Raw genomic sequence first — 25,339 nt, 5'->3', positions numbered from 1 at the left:
CTCTCCAAACTCTCAGATCCGGACTAGCAACCCAAAGCAGCCCTGGTAAATTTTGTCAGACCAGCCCCCATACTATGCATAGAGAGTGATTGAGCTGGACCACTAAAAGTGAATTCGGGAAGGAGTTCTCCTCCACAGAAAATCTTGGGAAAAGATGGTGCATTCTACAACACATTTTTCATTATTTATTCAATAGTATTCATTTTCAAAGCATAGTAAATGATGACCTTACAGTGCACCAGTAAACAGTAATCTTTTTTGGGGCTCTTCAATGATTCTATCATTATCACCCTTAAACAGTGCCTCTCGCCTCTCATAGCCCCTCTCTCACATGTATTTGATTTGCTTTATATCTCCTCTCATAACAGTGTAGGGTGTCTGAGCGTTTTATATCACACACAAATTAGAGACAATGACTCAAATGTGTATAAATTAGAGTATGTAAAATGTTACATAAGACAAAAGGGACAACAAGGTGTAGGATTCACATGTCATCTATACTAGTAGGCAATTTTTTAGAGTCCTTGGTATGGGGAGGCACAAACTCTGTATTCAGGACTTAACACAATGGTTAGAGTTAACTTTACTAATAAGAATTTATTTCTACTCAAACAAACCCTTTTTACAAAAATGTGGATAATGAGACAGAGAACAAATATACCTTTCTAAACTAGATTGCGATTGTAACTTACAAACTGCAGAGTGACAAAAGGATCTCTTTAACAAAACCAGTAACCCACTGAGATCTGCACATAAATACTGTTCTGTGATCTGAAGAGTACATGCTCTTTGCAACAGACATATTAACCTTCTGCGTTACCTTAGATGAGTCAAAACTGCTACTAGACAAAACTCTGATCTCACTTCAGCAGGTACATTAATCACCATAGTTATCTTGTCACTTTTATTGGTGCTTGTAAACTGTTGGATATACAAGGAACTCTGCAGTGCTTTTAAAACTGCCGCCATGCTAAACAAGCAGGCCCCCCACCTTTCCAGCTGCCTGGGGAAATGCCTGGTGCCTAGTCCAGTCAGTCCGGCCTTGCCTACTAGGTTACATCCCATCTATACTGTATCTTCTCATCCTCATCCTAGATCAGTTCTACTTCCACAAGATCATGCTTCCTCTTCATAGTGAACATACTCTCCTATTATATGCACCCCCTAACACATGAATCAGCTTGACCCATCTAGAAATGCCTTCTCCCATATAACCAAACACACAATAGGTGAAGGGGAAAATGCTTGCAATTGTTCTAACTGCTGCCAATTACTAGGGGTAATATTCTAAACTGTTATTATTTTGCTTGAACAGTCCATCCCACACCGAACTGCCAAACTAGAACACAAGCAACCCAAGACTGGTACTAGCCTCATTCGGCCTCTTCAGTTGGGGGCAGGTTGGTTCCAGTGGCACTGTGAGCAAGGGACACACGTCAGGGCATGACATTACATCAAACACAAAAGGGGATGAGAGAAATGCTTGCAAACGTTGATGGAATAGATTGCGACCCAAGCAATTGGTAGTAGCTCAGATAAATTTAAGCATTCTATTCCTCACCTTGTTATTGTTGCAGTTTGCACCCTTAGTGTGATGGGAATGTCAAGAGGTGTGCCCGGCCCCGGCTCACTGTACCATTGAACTCAAACTATAACTCACTGATGTAAGTCGATTGAACCGGTCTAGGCTTGCTTGTAATCCCTTCTGGAGGGCGCCTCCCTTGGCAGTTCCGGAGAGACTTTACCCATGAGGAGCACGTTCTGTACTGATTTTTGGAAGGTGGAATGTAGTCCAGAGTAAAATGGTGAGTAAAAAATGAGAAACTGGAATGCTGCCTGAGGGATTGCCAGTGGATGAGATTAATTCAAGCATTCCATCAGTCACCACACTGTTACAGTAGTATTCTCCTATTTAACCATACTTCTGCTAGTCCACACCTTCTGCTCTCGACCATACCCATATCACATGACAAAACATTCTTAGACCACAGCTCCTACAATATCACTCTTTCAGCTTCAATCAACCATAATTGCTCCTGATAAACCAAATCTCCACTCAGTACCTCTCATCTCCACCTACTAGATGACAAACAAAAACTACTGATACCTCATATGTCTTCCCACCACAACACAACATCACCACATTGTAGTCCTCAATTCCACCTCCTAGACAAGCCCTATTTTAAGCCCTTTTTTTTCAACATCGATCATGTGTGCCTGGAATGAGATGTTGACACGAGCTGACTTACTGATAATATGAAATTGAGCCAAATAAGAGGTAGTCATATGAAGAAACTCATATACCAAACAAGCTTATGTGTAACGGTTATATGAGTAAAATGTACGCATAAAGGCAGCAGAGATGGAAAATACTGAAATAAGCAATAAAATGTGTATGCACATTACTATGTACATGACAGATGCTAATTCTAAATACAGTTTTGTCAGACACAATATGTTTATATTCAGAAGAAACATTAACATCTTGAAAAAACTCAGGGAAATAGTGGGTAATACAATACATGTTCTAAACAGAAAAAGTGACATCTGTCTTGATCCACTCACCAGGTAGTATGAGCACTTTGTCACTGGAGGTGAGAGGATAGTTATCCTTGTACCAGGTCAGCGTAGGAGGGGGCACCGCATTGGACTCACAAAACAACGAGAGGGGGTTATTGATAATTATGTCTCTGCTGCTCCCACCTTTACCATCGTCCGGAAAGTCCCCAGTGTCCCAGAGGCCAGATGCTTTCTGGAAACTTGGAGGAACTGTGTGTAATGGCAAACAGGATAAAGCATAAATATGTGACATTCATTATTTAAATTTTTACAGATGAGGCGCACAAAGAAATGTAAATTAATTAATTACATAGGGCAACATAATAGCGTGAGGCATGGGACATGATCAGCTGGGCCAATATAAAGTTGTTCAATGAGACTGATGTCATTTTAACCAGCCACAAATCTCACATTCATGCATGTGTTAATTCACCTATCCATCCATCATGCAGCCATCTGAGAATTATGTATGTCAGTTTTGGAGGAGAAGAGACAGGAGGCTGTAATAATAAAGCATGTCCTAGGAAGAGAGGTGGATTTGGGATGCATTTTCAAGAAAGGTAGAGGGAGCAGAGTTGGAAATAGTTTGTAAATGATGTGGGCTGCAAGACTGTACAAAATATGGGGGTGTGGTCGGTCACAACCCACAACTGCATGTTGTGATCTTGAGAATACTGAATACACAGAACATTTGAAGCATCAATTCAATGTTCTTGAGTTTAATGCTGTTTAGGCATACACAATTCTTAATTCCAAAACCTCTAGAGTTACTAAACTATTTAGATAAACTACTGTACTATATGCAGCATGTTTCAGACCTTAATACAGAATTTACTAATATTCATTATTATGTACCAAGATACTAGTATCACAACAGTAGGCCATGCAATAGGGAATCTGGGCACAAAGGCTAAGGGATTGAATGAACATTTAATGCAACTACCCTTCTAGAGTCACCCTCCATCAGCCAAATCCTCATTTCTCACAAGGTATTCTGCTGTAGAAATTGTAACCAGCATACGTTTGTCTTCTCAGTTTCTTGGTATTTTTGTCTTTTGCTTAATATTTTGTTTGCTACCTTTGGAATATGCATAAATAAACAGCGAACAATATACATATAACAATGTATAGAAATGCAATCCATGAAACAAGCACCATGCAAGAAACAGCCAGGCACTGTCAATGGCGAGTTTAGGTATTCAGTAAATCATCATATATGCACTCTGTCCCTCATCTTAGCATTCATGATTCCATTCGTCAACCCACTGACTCATTCTTGCATTCATCCAGTTACGCAGCCATTATAAACTCACACACAATCCCACCAACATACACAACATAAATTAAATAGCATGGGAAATGTATGCATGAAATGACAAATACATTTACACATAGCAGAAAGTGGCCATCATGCAATGGTCTTGCATATGGTATTTTGTTATTTTGATGTTCCAAAATATCTGCCATGTTTAGAACTAATGTGCTGGCCATCTTAGAAAGTTAAAACAGTGAAAGTATGGAAAATACTATTCCATAAAGGGGACCTGGTCTACAGGCTTTAGCCTTCGATAGATGTAGAGCACTGCAGATTAAATGAATGGCAAGCAAACCACCTGTTAGCACATTCTTAGGGTCTGCAATATGCTCTAAAATGTATGAAAATAAAAAGGTGACAAGTAAAAAAGTGGGAGGAAAAATGGAAAACTGAACTGGCCTGTCAGTCCTGGTAATGAAGTGCACTCATTTTTAGGGGGATGTGCATGTTATCAGAAAAATGCTGTCACTAACGGGGCAATAGAGCAAATGTCTGAAGTAGTTCACTCATTGCCCCATGTTGAATTTTCTTATGTATGCAAGCAGAGTGATTTAGCCATTGGCTCTACAGCATTGTCTCTATTGTCCTGTGAGTGACAGCATTTTCTTATATGAAGTCTTTTCTTCTCCTCGTTTTATTTCTATACTTCATTACTATATTTACCTGCTATACGATGTGACCATATACTATACATGTTCTACATACTATGCATTTGTATACATATGCTATAGTTGTTATGTTAGTGAAATATTTTTAATTACATGATCCTGGCAGACAAGAAAGCCTGTCAGATTTTCTGAAGGGATTCTAGAAGGATTTATTACAGTGCAAATGTAACAAAATATATGTCTGTAACACAGTATGAGACCAATACACCTTTAACTGCTTATTGGCTTTAACATATGTATTTTATGATAAATAATAGGGGCCTATTGCCTTTGTTGTAATTTCTACAAAAGCAGATAAGAACTATGGCATTTAGCATAACTTTTCCCAATGAACCACTCATGCCTATATGCTTTATGAAAGGCACGTCGTCATAAACAACTTCGACCTATTGTACTGAGCATAAGCCTTCCCACAAGAGAACAATTAAGTACAAAGCAATACTGTTCCAAATATGTACACCCTTACTGTTGTTACAACCCTATCAAATGCATTTTAAAGGGCCCAATAAGGATTATCACATTGCAAATCTATTCCAGTGGTTTGTTTGAGCATGTCACCACCACAACAACCCTTGCCTACAATGGTGATCTATGGGATTCCTTTTAACACAATAGCTGAAAATAGGCTTTGACCATGGTGTGATAGGAATCCACAATTAAAAGCAATTGCCTTTAATAACTGCTTTCTACCATAAGTAACCTTTACATAACGTTTCATAATAAACAAATCAGACCTATGAAATCTGAAATAACTTTTCCTAATGATCCAATAAGGGCCATTGTCACCATAGGCTTGACACCATAACCAACAGAGGCCTACTGAAGTGTACATATGCTCGAAACCATCATACATACAGTCATAAATTTACAGGTGTGTACATGATTATAGTTGTCAAAAACAATAAACACCCATCACCAAAGAGCCTAACAAGGATTATTACGATAAATATCTTCCACCCCCAGGTTTTGTCAAAGGGAATGATGAACACCAAAGCCCTTGACTACTAAGGTAATCTGTGAGATTTCATGATACAAAATACCTGTCTACGGCCTTACGACAATGTGAAAATTATCCACTGTTAAAGGCATATTGGCATAAGCAAATGTTTTACAAGATAAACAAGTCAAGCATGAATTCTTTTTCATAACTTTTTAAAACAAAAAGATCAGATCTATGGCTTTAGATATAACTTTTACAAGTAAACCAATCAGGCCTTACCCTTCATCAATGGCTTGTCACCACATCCAAGTCAGGCCGGCTATATCAAGTTTAAGCTTTTCAACAAGGCAACCATTATGCATACAATCATAAATTAGAAATGTAAACAACATTATAGTTGGCAAAGTAAAATACTAAGGGCCTGATTTTGATCTTGGCGGACAGGTTACTCTTTAAAATGGTGACATATATATAAATCCCATTATATCCTATAGGGTATCCTGTCGTCCAAGATCTAAATCAGGTCCTAAATCTCTTAAGAGGGCCTAACAAGGAGTATCACAGTCTTCTGTCCCCACAGTTTGTTAGCGGGATAACAAACACTAAAGCCCACCCATGCTACTGTTAGCTATGAGAAGCCATGTAACAAAATACCTCTCTGAAGATCGTAATAGAGTAATAATAATCCATCCTTAAATACTTTTGCTTTCAACATATCTTTCTCACAATAAATAAGTCAGTTCCACCAAGAAATTCAGGATCGAAGTTAGATGGGTCTCCCCAAATCCACTGCAGTTAGTGAACTGGATATGGCTGAATGGTCCGGTGCGTTAGAAAGGCACATGCGCAAGACACAAAGGGATAATAACTGGCTGATGATATTTAGGCTTGGGTGGCAATGCTTATTGAGCTGTTGGAGCTGCAAGACGCAAGACCCCCCTGAAGATGGGAGGATTAGAGGGGGGCAGACTCTTAAAAGGATAAAGAAACATTATCTTTCCAACCGTCGAAGATCTAGATCCCGATCTCCTAAAATAATGGGAAGAATAAATCTTTGTGTACTCATACAGTATGATGGACTTCTTGATCAGACATGCAGAGCGCAAGAGGAGTAAACTGTTAGAAGAGATATAAAAGTTAGAGTCAGAAATTAAGGATTTAAACTTACAGGAAGCCACTGACAAAAACTTTAAGATTCTGAAGGACGTACTTAGTGCGCATCAACTGTATATAAAAGACAAAAAAATGAGAAAGCTGCGAAGAGACGAGAATGACTATAAGAACAACAGGGTTTTCACATTCGCCAAAAAGTTTGACGATGTGAAACCACGCACAGTGACTGTGGTCACCAAACCTGATAATTTGGGGGCGGTGGCATCTACAAGCGAGTCAGACATTTCCAGCGTACATAGTGAAGTCAGTCCCGGAGGTGACCTGGACACAGGATGGAGGAGCCCTCAACAAGACAACATATCCTCGTCTTTTTTAGACGAGATGACGTGCTTCAGGAAAGGGACAAGAACAACATACAACAGACCAAATATAAGAAAACGAGGATGGGGCGAAACCGAAGTAAATATGAGAGAAGGGGCAACAACCAGATCAGTCTCACGCAACTTAAAGAATTGAGTCAGAATGCCTATTTCAGCCAGACCATTGACATTGTACCATGAACAGTTCCTGAAGAAAATGTAAATATTGTCAATCTATCTAATTGTATACTTACTAAATGTGATGTGGGTGTTTTGAGCAGGGGACTTAGTTTTTCCCCTACGACTACACCAGATTTACCCGCATTCACATAGATTTATTTAAGTTTGTACGTCGATTGAAACTGAAGAAATATTTTGTGAATAAATCAGTACCTGTACAATGTGCGGAAATTACATATTTACCCTGTAATAAAACAATTAAGGAGATTCAGGACTTGCATCTGTTATTGTCATTGGATGACGGTTCTGGCACACCACCATCTATGATGGACATCATTTCTGACTTAGATATTATACCAAATCTTAGTCTAGATAGTGGTCTCAAACAAAAGTCTTGCTTTATACCTCTGCTTCCACTGGACAACCTAGTTGACACATTTTATCAAGCTGTCACTAATGACTTACACAGACTAGAGGATATTCATGCACTTCATCCACAGCCCTCTAAATTTAACCTTTCAAAAAAAGAACATCAAGCTTTAAAAGTGCTTGCTAATAATCCGGAGATAATTATAAAGGAAGCGGACAAAGGAGGAAATATAATTATAATGTGCAAAACTGACTATATTCAGAAGATTGAGAGACAACTTCTAGACGGACAGGCATACACCAAACTCACGACTAATCCGCTAAATGATGTGACAAAACTCCTACGGGACAAATTGCTGGGTTTAAAAGAACAAGGGCTCATTACAGACATTGAATTTAAATATCTATTCAATTCCCCTCTTAGAGCACCATGCCTGTACATCTTACCTAAAATTCATAAGCCAAGTGCCTTTCCACAAGGGAGACCAATAATCTCCAGCATAGGTTCACCCACTGAACGTATATCCGAGTTTATTGATGTCTATTTACAATCACTAGTAACCAACTTACCATCTTACCTCAGGGACACTGAGGACCTTCTAAATAAATTGGAAGATGTAGAGGGGTCTAATGAATTTACCTTTGTGACACTGGATGTCAGATCACTCTACACAAGCATACCATTGGAAAGGGGACTGCAAGCTTTGAGTGAGGTACTGTGCCAAAGAGATGCATCACTCTACGAACACACTCAAATACTCCTAGACCTCACCCGCCTGATATTAGAGAACAATGTGTTTTTACACCAAGACAACTGGTATAAACAGGCAGTAGGAGTGGCCATGGGTTCTTATTTTTCGCCATCATACACGAATCTGTATATGGGAAACTTCAAACAGAAACATCTATGGAGAGCAGGCCAGCCAGAAGTGACTGAACACATTATTTACTGGTCACGATACATCGACGACATCTTTATGATTTGGTTGGGCGATGAAGGATGCCTTGTAAAACTTGTGAAACACCTTAAAAACAATGCATACAATATTAGTTTCACATACAAATCAAGTCCACTTGAAATTGACTTTTTTGACATCATTCTCTATGTGAAAGACAACAAAATTGTGTCTAGACTCTTTCGGAAGGAGACAGCATGCAATTCAGTTTTGCAAGCCTCTAGTGTACACCCCAGTTCCCAAATCAATGCCATCCCAATGGGTGAAATGACCAGATTGAGGAGAAACTGCAGTGATCAATCAGAGTTTCTCTCAGAGTTGAAGAATCTAGAGGTATGGTTTATGCAGAGAGGTTACTCACAATTGGTCTTAGATAAAGCCAAAACCCGAATTCTCAATATCCCTAGAGAATCTCTCTTGCACAATACACATAAGAGAAGGAAACACAGGCGTAGGAAAGATACGAAACTGGCATTTGTTACCTGCTTTAATACTCAGAGCCATCAAATCTCTATGATTCTACTCAAACACTGGCACTTACTCCATCTGGGCAAATCTTTGGTCCCACACATTACGAGTAAACCTATAGTGGCACATAAGAGAGGTACCACTTTAGGCAATATTCTTTGTCCCGGTTATTTGCCCCGACAACTCAAGGTACTACTTTTGCACCTACAAAACCGAGAGGTTTTTTCAAATGCAGTAAGTGCAACGTCTGCCCCTTTGCTTTGAACAAGCTGACCGATTTCCAATACAACACACTGACAAAACATCAAATACGAGAATTCATAAACTGCAATACTAAATATGTGGTTTATTGTTTAATTTGTGTTTGTGGGCTCATTTATGTAGGCAGCACACTACGTCCCTTGAAAGAAAGAATTCAAGAACACATTAGGGCAATCAGAAACAACAACACGGACTATCCTCTTGCCACACACTTCAATGAGTCACACCCTCTGACAAGCATAATGAGTATCAGATTTCATGGAATACCTCAGACACAGTCCCATTTAAGAGGTGGTGACCAACTTCTAAACCTGCGTAGGACAGAAACTCAATGGATTATTAGATTGAGAGCGGTCGAACAGGGACTCAACTCTGACAGGGAGCTACATGTCTTTTTATCTCAATAAGATGTGTAAAGATGAGTTTTCGAATCTGTGTTGGTGTAGTTCCCTTCACAAGGAGTAGGGCCATGTTATGAGAAGTGGGGTTTTTTCTATACAATCCAGGAATTTCAAAATGAATGCATAGCTGTGACAACAAATACCCTGCTAATCTGAAAATGTATGTATTCAAAGGGCTCTGCACAATGTACCTTGTAGCATGACCTGGAGATAGCATTATTTTTTTTAAAAACATGTTTTAAACTTAAGAAGTTTCTGAAAATGTGTTGTAAATGGATGATGCAGGAATAACAGGGCTTTATGCAAATCTGAAACAAATGTTGTCATTACCAACATTACATGTTCACTTTGGAGGTACTGCTGTATTGCCCATCTGAATATGTTATATTGTAACACTGTATACGTGGAAATGGTACTTGCTATTTTGTAACATTTAGGAAGTGTCTGTGGATCAGATATGATGACTGGTGGAGATGTGAAACTATCACCTGTCAAGTCACCTCCCTCCCAATACGTGTGTCTTTTTACATTAGTTTTACTAATGTCTTATCACTTTCTATTTTTTACTTTGTTTATTTCTCTCTGTTAAACTTTCGTCCATACTTGGATTACTAAACAATGTGATGAAGTTCCCTACATATGATTAGACTTTATATCATTTTTGATAATGATTTGTCTTTTTTATTCAATGTGTCTTTAGTTCACTTTTCCTTTCTGATTTCTTCTGACTCTGGGACTTGTTTACACTCAACATTGAATCACCCGCTGTTTACTATTATAGACTAGGTTCAAACTGAGAGCGGGATACCACTCTGTAATGGCCGCTCTTACTGTGAGCAAGACACCAGTCCGTCTTTCGTTTTCATTGTATAATCCGGCCTTGACCCCAATAACGTTTCTGGGTCATTGATAAATATTTATTCTGCCGCGATGAGCCTCGACTCTGTTCAGCGAAAGAAGACGGGTTTAGCGTGCTGGAACAGGTGCTGCTACTTAACAGGTTAGTGCAGAAGGACGTGATGTTATTTTTAACAAAGGGCAATGGAGTTATGAGAACCAAGCTAGCTACGCTTAGTAATGCGGAACCTTTTAACATAATATGGGTATTGGACTAATTTTTTCAATCCCTAACTTGATGTACTTTGATTAAATATATAAGCAAACATGCATTTGAAATGTGGACTAGACTTTATATTCTTGAGGTGTTTGTGATATACTCTTGTTTATAGACACGGACACCCCACATAAGGATTACATTTACTTTGAACTACTTGCACATAAAATGAAAGCCGTAGTCCTTCAAGGTTAACTGCGATAGCCGTTTGTTACCCTTTCTTTATGCAAATCTGCTCTCTAATCTTAATCTTACTGGGAGTTCCAGCCCTCATGATACTATATCAATCCATTATGTTTTTATACAACAGAATGTGTTACACCTATTTATCACACTGGTGGGAATGTCTCATGAGATGGAACGTCGTCGTTTCTTTATGACGCTTCTTTACTTTCGGGTGGTGATTTTGTAACATACAATCAGGATTTTGATATCAACTACATTTATATCTCTTTTAATATCTAGGATCTTATTACTGTACCCAGAATACTGCAACTGAATTCTATGTCAGGACAGGAGGCTCCGATTATGCTTAGTCTCATTTCTTTACTGACACATAGCAGCCAATCACAATACAGTAAAGAAAAAACAGAAACAGGGCAACCATAGAGTACACCCATAGTATATAAACAGTCTCAGAGGTAACCACTTCCTCTTTCTTTGCTGCTCCGCAGCCAGTTAAGTCTATTTATCTTTTCATGCTTATAGTGCTGTTGTGACTATTGTTGCTATATTTAATTGTGCACTTGCCTTATCTTGCGCTTCTTCCAACCTGCGCGCGGCTTGTGCATGCTTTAATTTTCTGGTCCGCCTTTTCGGTGTGCCGGTATTTGTTTACAGTACGTCCGTTTCTCGGCGCGTTTGTTGGGAGCGCGTTGCTCGCCTCCCAGTGCCTGGCCGTTTGTGCCGGTCGCTTTTGGTGGAGCGGGAGTAGGGGTCCGCGGCTCGTATTGGGAGCGCGAGCGCTCTCGAGCCGGTGTTGTTTTCAGTGGCATTTCAGCGTCGCGCATGCGCGCTGCTTTATTTCCGGCTCGAGGCGTTTCTTCACACGCCCGCCTGCCGGTTGAGTGAAGGACCGCTGTTTTCATCTGCGCTCAGCCCACAGCCCTGAACTTTTGACCCCGCTTGACGCCGGAGCTCAGGAAAGAGCTTCGGTTGTATTTTTTGTGCATAGGCTCTGCCTAGAGTGTTTTGACGGCAGGCTTTCTCCCTCCACATTTGAATTGTTTTCTTTACTCGAGTTTTACCTCAGTTAAGCCTGCTTTGGGGTCACACTCCCCCATTACTGGTATCTCTGGTACCCCATATATTTCTGCAGTCTTGTGGGCATTGACTTTTGCACGTTGTTGCAATGGCTGAATATTATGAAGAGGATGAAGACTGTTATTTTGAGGAGGAGGAAGATACTTCTCTTGAATATGACTTAGTGGAGGAGTTGGATAAAGGTGTTCAGCATTCCGTCAACAAGGCTCTGGTGAGAGCCATTAATCCACTTAAACGCCATCTTAATGAATATGCCATTCAGCAAGGCTGGTTGCCTCCTTCGCAAAAATCCGCAAAGTCTCCTGGTAACCCCCACAAATTGGATTTTCAGAGACTGGCGAAGGTTTTATCTTCTGACAAATCCAGGTCTTCTATATCTCTTTGTGCGGAGGAGTCAGACCATGGTCAAGCCTCTTCAGGTCATGACTCTCCTCCTAGGAAACGTCTCCGCAAGGAGCATTTTGTTGACGCCCTTGAGCGTCCCCCCCTTCTCAATTTTGAACCTGAGGACATTGTCCACCCAAATTCCACGTCATGGCTCCCCGCTCCAGCGGTAGCAGCTTACCTGGAGGCGCATGTTCGCCAACCTTTTGAAGCGTCTGTTCGCGCTCGGCTGCGCTCAGAGTGCCCGAGGCCTGACCTGGCAGACCATATTGCTGAAACACCGGAGGTGGACCCTATGATGGTCACCTATCTTAAAAAATATTCTAAAGACCCCAAGAAAGGCTTGGACCGCTCCTGGCGGTCTTGTCAAGACAAGCTAATGGACATGTTGGGTCCCTTATCCAAGATTCTGGACCTTGGTTTCAAGGCCAAGGAGGCCTCGGCGACAGTTAACCCGGACGAGCTAATCGAATGGGCGCAAAGAGCTGTATGTATGTTTGGGAACGTCAATTGTGCCATATCAGCAGAACGTCGACGTTCCATTCTCCTGAAGCTGGATCCAAAGTTGGCAGAGCTGGCCACCTCTGAGGCAGGTCTAGAGGCGCAGGGTCTCCTTTTTGGCCAACCTTTCCTAAAGGAATTGACTAAGTTTGTTTCTGCCTTTAGCGGCATTGATAAGGCTCAAGCCTCCTTGCGCCGGGCCATGCGTCCGGTTTTCAGCAAGGCCGGACGACAAAGGGGACGGTCGTTCGGCCGCGGTTCTCAACAGCAGTCCCAGAAGGGTGGATCGCAGCACCGTGGTGGCCAATACGACTCTGGCTACTCCACCCGCGCCAACTTTTATCCTTCCAGAAAAGGAAAGGGCCAGTATGGCAAAGGACGTTCCGGTGGTCATCAGGGACAATACCAAGATTCCCACTCTACAGGTGAGCCTGATTCGTGCATGCGATGTGATGTTGGGGGGTCGCATTCAATCTTTCCTGCAGAATTGGCGCATGCTCTCCGGCGATGCTTGGGTGCTACAAACTGTTCAGGGGTTCAGAATAGAATTCTATCACCCGGTGCATCAGACTTGTCCCCCTCCTTGTCTACGTTTTTCTCTTCAGGATCAGGTTTGTCTCTCCGAGGAGATAGATTCTCTTCTACAAAAAGGGGCGGTGATTCCAACCACCCGTCATCCGAAGGGGTTTGCCAGTTCTGTCTTTCTGGTCGAGAAAAAAGGGGGCGGTGCTCGTCTTGTTCTCAACCTGAAAGACTTCAACGGCGAAGTAGTCTATCGCCATTTCAAGATGGAGGGCATCCATCTGTTGAGGGATCTCCTTCGAGAAGGGGATTGGATGGTCAGGCTGGACCTCAAGGATGCTTATCTTTCGGTCCCGATTTACAAACCTCATCGCCGTTTTCTCCAGTTCCTCTGGCAGGGAGTCTGGTACGAGTATCAGGTTCTCCCGTTCGGTCTGTCGTCAGCACCATGGTGCTTCACGAAGCTGTTGAGACCTGTGGTGGAACATCTTCGGTCACTGGGTGTCCGGCTGATTATTTATCTGGACGATATTCTCCTTATGGCGGATTGTCCTCTCAAACTTCTTCATCATCTGGAATTATCCATCACACTTTTACAATCTCTGGGGTTTCTAATCAATGTCCAGAAATCGGTTTTGGTACCAGCCCAGCGTATCGATTTCCTGGGTTTTCAGATCGACTCGGTTACTTGTCAGCTTCTCTTGCCCAACCAAAAGATGCGTTATATCAAGAGAGAGTTGACATCTGTTATTTCCAGACCGACTGTGTCATTGAGGTCGTTGGCGCGTGTAGTCGGTCTCCTGGCGTCCTCCATTCAGGCGATTTTTCCGGGTCCCCTTCATTACAGGGCGATGCAGCGCCTGAAAATTCTTCATCTCCGGAAAGGGCTCAGATATTCCGATCAGATTCCTCTTACGGAGGAGGTCCGGTGGGAGATGCAGTGGTGGTTGGACCACATGGAGGCCTGGAACGGCCGGGCCCTCTTCGGTGTGTCTCCGGATCTGGTGATAGAATCCGATGCCAGTCGTTGGGGCTGGGGAGCCCGTTGCGGCTCGGTCTCGACCGGGGGTCGTTGGTCCCCTCAGGAATTGAAGCTTCATATCAACTGTCTGGAGCTCCTGGCGGGCTCATTTGCGATCAAATGTTTTTCTCCTCTACAGACCAGTTGTTGTGTCCTTCTCCGGATGGACAATGTCTCGGCAGTCCGCTATGTGAACAAACTGGGCGGGACCAGGTCCAGAATCCTGGCGGAGATCGCCAAAGATTTTTGGCACTTCTGTCTGCAGAACAAGATCACTGTTATTGCGGAGTACCTCCCGGGATGCCACAATCAGATAGCGGACTGGCACTCCAGGCACCTTCGGGATTTCAGCGATTGGAGGCTGCATCCCCGGGTCTTCCGTGCTCTCCATCGGCGTTGGGGTCCTTGTCAACTAGATCTCTTTGCCTCACGCCTCAATGCGCAACTACCGCATTTTTACAGTTGGAGACCGGACCCTCAGGCTCTGGCCACGGATGCCTTTCTCCAGCGGTGGCCAGCGACCCTATGTTATGCCTTTCCTCCATTTCTAATGATTCCCAGGGTATTGGCCTACTCCAAACGATTTCAGACGGATCTGATTCTGATTGCCCCTCTCTGGAGGGCTCAAGCGTGGTTTCCGGTCCTTCTAGAAATGTGTTCGGCCCCACCGTTTCTCCTTCCCCCATTGTGGAATCTCCTGTTGGACCCTCTCGGAGGTCCTCATCCCCTGATCCTCTCAGGCTCCCTTCCTCTTCTCGCGTGGAGGATCTCGGGGAACGCTGGTCGCTCCCAGGCCTTTCAGGCGACGCTTCCAAGCTCCTTAGTGAAGCCTGGGCTCCCAATACTCACAAACGGTATAAGGGGTCTTGGAAGCGTTGGTGTGATTGGTGTTCACAACAACAAGTTGATCCCGTTTCAGCAGATATCAGCATGATTGTTAATTTCCTGGCTTCCTTGGCCACCTCTGGTCTGGCTTATTCGACTGTTAACGGTTTCCGGTCTGCTATCTCGGCGGGTCATGCCCACATAGATGGGAAGCCCGCGGGTGAACATCCTTTTGTTTCCAGGTTGCTTAAAGGAGTTCGATTTGCGAAACCTCCCACCCCTAAATATGTTACTTTGTGGGATGTTTCTGTTGTCCTCAGATTTTTGGAGGCCTGGCCTTCCAATGCTTCCTTATCTCGCAAGCAACTTTCCGCGAAACTAACTATGTTGCTATGTCTGGTTTCTTGTAAGCGCGTGTCGGATGTGCACGCTTTGGATCTGGCGGGTCGCTGCTTCACTCCTGAAGGTGTTTCCTTTCGTCTCTCCAGACGTACCAAATCTAATACACCTTCTATTTCTTATCCTTCTTTTCCTTCTCACCCCAACCTTTGTGTGGTTCAATGCCTGAAGGATTACGAGGTGAGTACTGCTTCTTTGCGCTCAGACATGCAGGGTCCACTGCTGATTGCATTACAAAAGCCTTTTCGACCTGTTTCTCCAGCTACCTTGGCGCGCTGGGTGCGAGGGCTTATGTCTGAAGCTGGAATTGATGTTTCTGTGTTTGGCGCGCACTCTGCACGTGGAGCGATGGCGTCCAAAGCTTATTCCATGGGTGTAACTCTGTTTGATATCATGAAAGCTGCAGATTGGTCATCTGCTTCTGTGTTTAAAACTTTTTACTTTAAGCCTATCGATAGTGTTGCTTCTGTGGTGGTAGATCAGCTTTAAAAAAGCATAATCGGAGCCTCCTGTCCTGACATAGAATTCAAAATTTGCAAACATTCGTGACAAGAATTTTCAATTCTATTAAGGACTAGGAGGCGAGGATTATCCCACCCGTTATATATGCATGTATCTATTATGTTGTTACTATGCATTGCTTCATGGATTTTTCCTAATGAAATGTAATAATGCTTTGATATTTGCTTTACCCACCCTTATTTGCTCATGATTACACAGGATGTGTATTACGGCTTTGTATCTTGTTTCAGGTTCTGATCCCAAGTGAGGTTCCTCCGGCTCAGCCCTTATGGTCGTTCTGCTGCGAGTTTCTGCTCCTCGTTGGCCTGCTTCTGTTCCTGTGGCTCTTGGAAGTTCCTCCGCCTCCACGTTCAGATTTTGGTCCTTTCGATTGATGTCTTCCTTGGTTCTGATGTTTACTTGATTCTTCTTACTGGTTTTTGGACAAAGAAAGAGGAAGTGGTTACCTCTGAGACTGTTTATATACTATGGGTGTACTCTATGGTTGCCCTGTTTCTGTTTTTTCTTTACTGTATTGTGATTGGCTGCTATGTGTCAGTAAAGAAATGAGACTAAGCATAATCCTCGCCTCCTAGTCCTTAATAGAATTGAAAATTCTTGTCACGAATGTTTGCAAATTTTGAATTGTGCCCTTAATAGGATGGCAATTTTTACTTTTGAATGTAAGTTGTTCTTAAATAAGGCATCCTGCATGTGGGCAAAGGTTTGATAAACCGACAATTGAATTTAACTTGAAACAATGAAAATCCTCTGTTATTTTAAATATATAGGATCTTGGCTATGGTACTTCAAGGGCGTGTACATCCATATGTTTGAGGACTCTGACAACAGAGACGCTTTCGTTATTGTCAGTAAGTGTCTTGTAATAATAGCTTGGCAATATATCTGTTGCTACAAGTGAGATCCAACTTTGAGCGTAATCATTAGTTTTTTTTTATGCCAATCTTATCTGGTTTTAATTGGTATTCCATACCGCTCTTTGATTTCAGTTTGCCCTTTTCGATTTGCGAGCCAGAACCAGGAACCCTCAGTACTTTCGGGGATATTAGAGCCAAAGAAAATAGTATCAGAGCTCTATGACTACGCAATATAAGGTCAATTCTCTTTGCTTTGTAGTATTCTTTCTTTGGGGATGCACCAAACTATGATGCTCAATTTCTCTTGACCTTCATATGGTTCTTCTCTTTATCTTACCTTTTATTGTAATATTTTTTTTTCTTCCTACTTAGACAATTCCTTCACAATCTAACTTGTCTGAATAACCATCACCGCATAGGAATATGACTGTGGGTTGACATACTATGTTTATTGTCCGATATCTTCAGACTTTGATTCTTTTCTGGCTCTGGGTGTATCTTCTCTTCTCTTCACTTGCATTTGTGTGATGATCACTGTATTTACATTATGTTTTTACTTAATGCAAGGAGTTATAATGCGGATACACAATCTCCAACTTATGTGCCAACTGCTGTACCTATGCTTATCTTTACAGCCTTGAGGAAGTCACAATGGTGACGAAACGCGCGTTGGCTGTTTCTCAATCTACTTGACTAAAGAAGTGGGACTATGAATACATCACAGAAATCATCTTTTGTGAATGTTTAAACTTTTGGATGTGATGCTATTGAGGAAGAAATACATTCTTTTTGATATTTACTAGTGAATAAACATTTGTAAAAAACGAATGAAATCTGTCTCTACTCATGATTCCTGTGTCAGAAAGCTTCTCTCATCATATTGGTGTTGTTCTAGCTCCAAAACTGATTTGTAAAATTGTAGATACGAATGATTAGAGTGCCGGGGTATTTGCTTTGTGGACTCTTAACAGGACCAAACCTATGAGATACGGGATATGGGCGCAAAAACAGTAGGTCCTGTAGGGTCTGTAGTATTGTAACCCTATGTAAATAATCTTCCTGGTCAAGTTGAAAAGAGTATTTGAAGGTTGATAACATGTCACTAAAAGTATTGCAGTAGAGCGGCAAGGATGTTCTGGTTGTATAATATGTATCATTATGAGGTATGACGGAATGTCAAACAATTGCATTCTTGTATGTCAATAAAAAATTACACAACAAAAACAGAGTCAGTTCCACCAAATTTATCCTAAATCTTCATAACAAACATGTCTAGTTTATAGTCTTGGTTATTGGCTTGCCACCATAATCAAGAAACCCTGCTGTATTGATCATAAGGTTTCACACAGGCAACCAGAGAAGAACAAACACCATAATTATCTGATTATGAAGGAGAAGTTGTTTAATGGCATTGAGGTGGCTATTTTCTGATCTTAATGGACAATCTCTAGTCATCACATTGGCATGTGTATGACCGAAAGGTCAAGCCAATAGCTTTACTTGATAAAGAGCTTGGCTACTCTAACTACTCCAATCCAGTGTATGGCTCTCCACCTTATACCACTTCTATTTACACTATTCCATTGGACACCACTCCAATGCACGCCACTCCACTGTATGCTATTGCAATCTACCACACTCCACTGTACACCACTTCAATGTACGCTACTCCACTATAAGCTATTACACTCAACACTATTACACTGTACACAACTCTACTCTACGTCACTTCAGTGTACGCTACTCCAATGAATGAGACCCCAATTTACATGACCCCACTATATGCAATTCCACTATATGCCAATCCACTGTAGGCCACTCCACTCCATGATATTCCACTGTCTGCCACTCTACTGTACAACATTGCATTGTATGCTCTTATGCTGTTTGCCACTACACTGTACTCTACTCCACTCCATTCTGCGGTATTCCATTGAATGCAAGTCAACTGTATGACACTCAACTATATGCTATTTCACTGTCCCCATTCCAGATTTGCGCCAATCGAGTCTACAGTACTCCACTACACGCCACAGTATGCCACTCCACTGTACGCTACTCCACTATAACAGTTTCCTCAACTCTATGCTATGCCACTTAAGTGTACGCTACTCCACGCTACGCTAATTCACTATACCCAATGCACTCTACACCTATGCTACTCCAGTGTACACCACTTCTCTCTACGCTATTCCACTCTATGCCAGTCCACTCTTCTACACTTCACTATACACTATTCCACTGTACTCTATTCCACTGTATACTTCTCCACTGTATGGTAATCCACTCTACAGCACTACAGTGTATGCCATTCCATTTTGCATCACTCCACTGCACGACCTTCACCTCCACTCTATATAACTCCGCTCTATAAAAGTCTGCTACACTTTACGGCACTCTACAAAACTCTACTCCACTCTATTCAACTCTATACATGTCAGTACATTGTATATGGCTGAGATACCCGCCACCCCCTCTCAACACAATCCCCAAGGATGGGAAACCGGAAACAGTTCTGAACTTTTGGAAGACGGGAGGGAGTGACCCTCCCGGCCGTATTTATTAAAATATGAAACAAAATTAAAACATTAAAATAACAGTTTCATATTATGTACAATTTCATTACCACATTGCGATGTTTGGCTAACCTTAACATATTCTCTAATACAAAGGTTCTCCTAGCCGAACTAACATCCTACAAAATATTAACTTGCAATTTGAAATTGTACATCCTAACGTTTAAGGGCCAACGGCAAGGTCGTAACCGGTGTCAAGATCCCTAAACCAGACATATCCCCCTCTCTTGTGAGGGGCGACCGCACAGAGGTGTGCCTCAAGTGCAACTACCAATTTCCCTTGACTTGACGGGGGCCCCAATAAACTCGACGCCACTTAAAGGTCGTCCGAGGACTCGTGTGAGGTATCTAGAAGGTAGCGTAGACCCCTCCCCAAACCCCACACAACTTTACCACATCTGCCGTCGCAGATGTCCTGGCCCCGGGAAATTCCCCAGGAGGGGGCTGTAGCCCCTCCTACCCAGGAAGGGGCCTTGACCGCCTTTCCTTTCCTTTCGGCGGCCCATCCTTAGAAGGGACCGCCTCCCTGTTGAGGGGCCAATGGCCACCTCCCTCGAGCGCTCCCATCCGTAATGGGTGACGCCCACTCATAGGGATCTTCCAATTAGTGCTCACCGATCATGACCTTACCGCCCGACCAAAATAAATACGACAGTTCTAAACTAAATGACTAATTACCTAAAAGACAGTAACAACAACCACTTTATTAAAGCATGCTTACTGATCAAACACTAGAGCAGGAATACTTTATTTACAAAACATACCACAAATCGACCATTCTTTATTGCATATTCCAAGTTATCATGATAATAATCCCAACCTACAAACAAAATTAAAGTTACCACATCAAAACTTTATTCAAAACCACTTGCTGTCCTCAGGGGCTGGTGGGTGGGTCAAAATTGGCTCTTCGTTCCGTCTCGAGCTCACGTGCAGCGAGGAGGTGCAGCTTCGGAGCACAGGAACAAGAGGATGCTTTCTTGGCTTGTTGCTCCTTTTATCCATCTTCAGGGCGGGCGTAAACCCGCCCCGGCCTGCCCCCAGGGCGTGGCCGGCCGCGTCAGTGTCTAGGCCAGCCCACTCAAGGGCGGGAAAAAGGCGCGCCCCGGCTACGCCGCTTCGGGCATACCAGCCGAGGCTCGCCTCCCGCCCAAGATGGCTTCCCGGGGGGATCGTGGTACTCCACCATACGTTCGGGGGGACCGAATGGTCGCCCCTTTCCATATGGCTGAGATACCCGCCACCCCCTCTCAACACAATCCCCAAGGATGGGAAACCGGAAACAGTTCTGAACTTTTGGAAGACGGGAGGGAGTGACCCTCCCGGCCGTATTTATTAAAATATGAAACAAAATTAAAACATTAAAATAACAGTTTCATATTATGTACAATTTCATTACCACATTGCGATGTTTGGCTAACCTTAACATATTCTCTAATACAAAGGTTCTCCTAGCCGAACTAACATCCTACAAAATATTAACTTGCAATTTGAAATTGTACATCCTAACGTTTAAGGGCCAACGGCAAGGTCGTAACCGGTGTCAAGATCCCTAAACCAGACATATCCCCCTCTCTTGTGAGGGGCGACCGCACAGAGGTGTGCCTCAAGTGCAACTACCAATTTCCCTTGACTTGACGGGGGCCCCAATAAACTCGACGCCACTTAAAGGTCGTCCGAGGACTCGTGTGAGGTATCTAGAAGGTAGCGTAGACCCCTCCCCAAACCCCACACAACTTTACCACATCTGCCGTCGCAGATGTCCTGGCCCCGGGAAATTCCCCAGGAGGGGGCTGTAGCCCCTCCTACCCAGGAAGGGGCCTTGACCGCCTTTCCTTTCCTTTCGGCGGCCCATCCTTAGAAGGGACCGCCTCCCCGTTGAGGGGCCAATGGCCACCTCCCTCGAGCGCTCCCATCCGTAATGGGTGACGCCCACTCATAGGGATCTTCCAATTAGTGCTCACCGATCATGACCTTACCGCCACAGGCCGGATAGTTGACCGGCTATCCGGACCCCCCACAAAACTCCTACCTAAAGGTCATGTCTTAAAGTCTTTAGCCAAGCTATCAAGTCTCCTATGAGTAACTCGTTCCCCACCCGGGACAAGTGAATACCATCCCCCAAATACATACTGTCACCAGTAATACAACCATGCGAAATAGAATGCAGTGTATTGGAACGGAACAACCTACTCACTTTGTTATTAATTTTCCTTACTGAATGATTCAGAGCAGAAACAGAAATAGCCCCCCGCCATACTTTTCGTGGGATCATATGGGACCATGCAATCGTGCACCCTGGAACTCTCCTCGCCAACCAACTTACAGTGGAAAGCATCGCCTCAAGAAGAAGTCGTCTACCAGTGGTGACCAAATCATTGCCCCCAAGATGTACTATGACTATAGACGGCGGTGACCTCATCCGCCCTAGCAAACCCTCGAAAAATGATTGAAACTGGTCAATACAGAGTCCGCCCCTTCCGTAGAAGGACACCCTGTACCCGTATTCCCCAGCCACGTGAATCATGTCACCTGCTTTGAATACGTCCGCGGCACGCCTCACGTATGAGTGGCCCACGACCCACACCTCCTCTTTCACAGCCGGTGATGTCTGACCGCTGGCCCGGTGTTGGGTCGACTGCATAGTCCGCCCCGCCTCGTAGGCTTGCGCAACTGAAACCAAACAAAAACAAGAAGCGTGAGTACATCATTACAGCTTCACAACATGTGCAACCGTACATACCTTTTATAACAGTTGGAGGACCAACGCCCCACACGTTTAACTTGTTCGACATTCAGACCCCTGGCTGTAGCCTCTGTAGCAGCCCCTATCCGAAAGGAATGGGTCCCAAACTCGCCCGGGTTCAAGCCCGCAGCGGTAATCGACATCGCAAGCACCCGCTGAAACTGAAACCTCGTCAGTGGGGTGGCGTCAGAGTGTCTCAACAAAGTCCCCCCCCATGATGCCACCCTTTGTGCTAAATACTCCTCTACACAACTCACCGGGCACATGGAGGACCCGGGAATCCCTTGTATAATCATGCAGTCACCCATCGCACCCTGATCGGTCTTGGACCTGACGAACGAGACAGTCACCGTCCCCCCCCTGACCTGAACGTGCTCTCGGCACAGTCCCCCCATCACATCCTGCTTGTTCCTTGCCACTAGTTCGCTCACCCGCATAGCCCCATGGAATGCCAGCGTAAAAGCGGCTCGGAATAACACTGTTTCATACCGGGATGAACACGTTGCAGGGAGTATGGATAATAACAGGGCCAACCTATCCAAACCTATCGGGCGCCTTTCATCTACTCTGCGACCCTCAAGGCGTTGCCACCCACGTAGCGCTTTTTGCACAACAAAAGACGCAGTCGGGTCCTGGATCCCATGAGCCCTTGCCATGAAGGAAATGGCGGCCCGATGCCTCTGGGCCGTGGCCACTGATTTGCCTGCCTGATGTAAAGACAGCAAAAATTTTATTACTAGCTCTTCCTGGCCCCAAAGCTCTCCCCTAGCAGTCCCCAAAAAGGCCCAATAGGCTCCGAACGCCCCTTCATATGCCTTCCTTGTCCGGGGTGCTAAACTCTCTCCCACGAGGTTCTGTAGTTCGGGGCACCGAGAGACCAGAGAGCTTCGGGAAAGGGTGCCGCCACCGGGTCCGCTGTGGGCAGAAAACCCCAGAAGGCCTGCATACGGAAACGAGAAAGCGCATCAGCTGCTTGATTCATTATCCCCGGCACATGTCTTGCCCTAAATAACACGTTTAATTGCAAACACAATAACACAATTTCTTTGAGCAATCTCAGCATCCATTTGCATCGTGCTGCCTGGCTATTGATACACTCAACCACGGTCATGTTATCGGACCAAAACACCACAGAGTGATCTCTGAATCCCTCAGGCCAAGTTTTCAGGGCCACCAGAATGGGAAAAAGTTCAAGAAAGGCAATGTTACTGGTCAGCCCACACTCATGCCACCATACCGGCCATTTTTGAGCCGACCATTGTGTGCCGAATATGGCACCAAAACCAATGCTCCCAGCCGAATCTGTCCACAGCCCCAGCTCTTCGGAGGACACCGCCGGTTTATTCCAGACAATCCGACCATTGAACTCCGCCAGAAATGCCAACCAAATGCGCATGTCCTGGCGAACCTCAGCCGAGAGCCTCGTGCGATGATGACCCTCCTTCAGGCCGATCATGGCTTGAGCGATCGAGCGGGAGAAGGGGCGGGCCATCGGTATTACTCTTAGGGCAAAATTCAACTGTCCCACCAATTGTTGTAATTGATGTAGTTTAACCTTAGACTCACTTATACACGTTTGCAGGCATGCCCTGAATCTCAACACTTTGTCTACTGGTAAACGAAAACAACCTTCTTCAGAGTCGAGCTCGATCCCCAGAAACTCGAGGCAAGTCGAGGGACCCACAGTCTTACCTGGTGCCAATGGCACGCCAAACTGATTCATCAAGACACCAAATTCAGTCAAAGCCTGTCCACATGCCGGATCCCCGGCTGCCCCCAGAAACAAAAAGTCATCGAGATAATGCATAACATGTTGAAACCCCGTCTTCTTTGTGAAGACCCATTGCAGGAAACAACTGAATTTTTCAAAATAGGCACAAGATATAGAGCACCCCATCGGCATACACCGATCCATGTAATAGTGACCCTGAAACATGAAACCAAGGAGACGCTGATCGTCTGGATGTACCGGGAGCAACCGGAACGCTGACTCAATATCAGATTTTGCCATCAGCGCACCGGGCCCCAAGCGATTCAATATGGCTACGGTCTCATCGAAGGATGCGTACCGCACCGAACACACTTCTGGGTCTATCGCATCGTTTACGGAAAGACCACGTGGGGCTGATAGATTATGTATCAGCCGAAACTCACCCGGGTCCTTCTTGGGGACCACCCCTAAAGGGGAACAAACAAAGTTAGCAACTGGTGGCACATTAAATGGACCAGCGACTCGACCTCGAGTAACCTCTTTCCGGATCTTTTCCTGTACCACGGTCGTATGTTGCAAGACCGATATTTGGTTCTTACATTTCGCTATACCCTGAAACTCCCCCACTGGGATGCGGAAACCATATGAAAACCCGTTCCGCAACACCCCAGCGGAAGCGTGATCCGGGTATTCGCTGAGCCAGGGAATCATTGCCATGGTATCAATCGGAGTAGGTAAAGGCGCCCCTCGGACTATATCAGACCTGTTTGGCGCCTCCTCTACCCCCGTTATCACCCGTTTTGGCTCTGCACATGGACTCAGGATGGGATGCTTGCCCACACCCACCACATTCGTGCCTAAATTTGCAAGACCCCTGGGGCCTCGTACATTTTCCCCTGTTAAAGTTCCAACAAATCCCCCTTTTACCTGAGTTGCCGATCGGCCTCGAATGGTTGTCGTTACTCGTACCTGATCGAAAGGGCGTCCCAGCATATTGGCGGGAGGATTCACCCACGTTACTCCCTACCAATGGCAACTTCAACATACCCGTATCTTCCATTTTGGACCAAGACACAGAATCATAACAATCCCAAGTTAAGTTTTTATCATGTTCTTTCGCTTTTCTGAAGATATTATCGTAACAGAACCATTGATTGCCCTCGTGTGATATAGAATACCCCATGATCCGTGACTGATAAATCGGCAATTCGGACAGCAATTCGGGCCTACGTTCACCCATGATGGATGTAAAAATCCCCCATGCTCTGCCCCAGGTGCCAATGTTTTCATTTACCTTAAAGGCGGCCAT

At 44.1% G+C, this 25,339-nt stretch overlaps 1 protein-coding gene across 1 annotated transcript in view; it reads right to left on the bottom strand.

The window, feature by feature from the left end:
• HMCN1 (hemicentin 1) overlaps nt 1-25,339 on the bottom strand; it is a 1,183,532-nt gene that overhangs the window by 420,521 nt on the left and 737,672 nt on the right. Inside the window, exon 54 of the mRNA XM_086956029.1 lies at nt 2,566-2,769. Within this exon, the coding sequence (XP_086812155.1) occupies nt 2,566-2,769 (204 nt within the window). The remainder of the gene's footprint in view (nt 1-2,565; nt 2,770-25,339) is intronic.

This window comes from Lissotriton vulgaris, chromosome 1_1 (genome assembly GCF_964263255.1).
Source record: "Lissotriton vulgaris chromosome 1_1, aLisVul1.2, whole genome shotgun sequence".
Taxonomy (NCBI): domain Eukaryota; kingdom Metazoa; phylum Chordata; class Amphibia; order Caudata; family Salamandridae; genus Lissotriton; species Lissotriton vulgaris.
The sequence above is the reverse complement of the archived record's forward strand: the minus strand, read 5'-3'. Positions and strand labels throughout refer to the sequence as shown.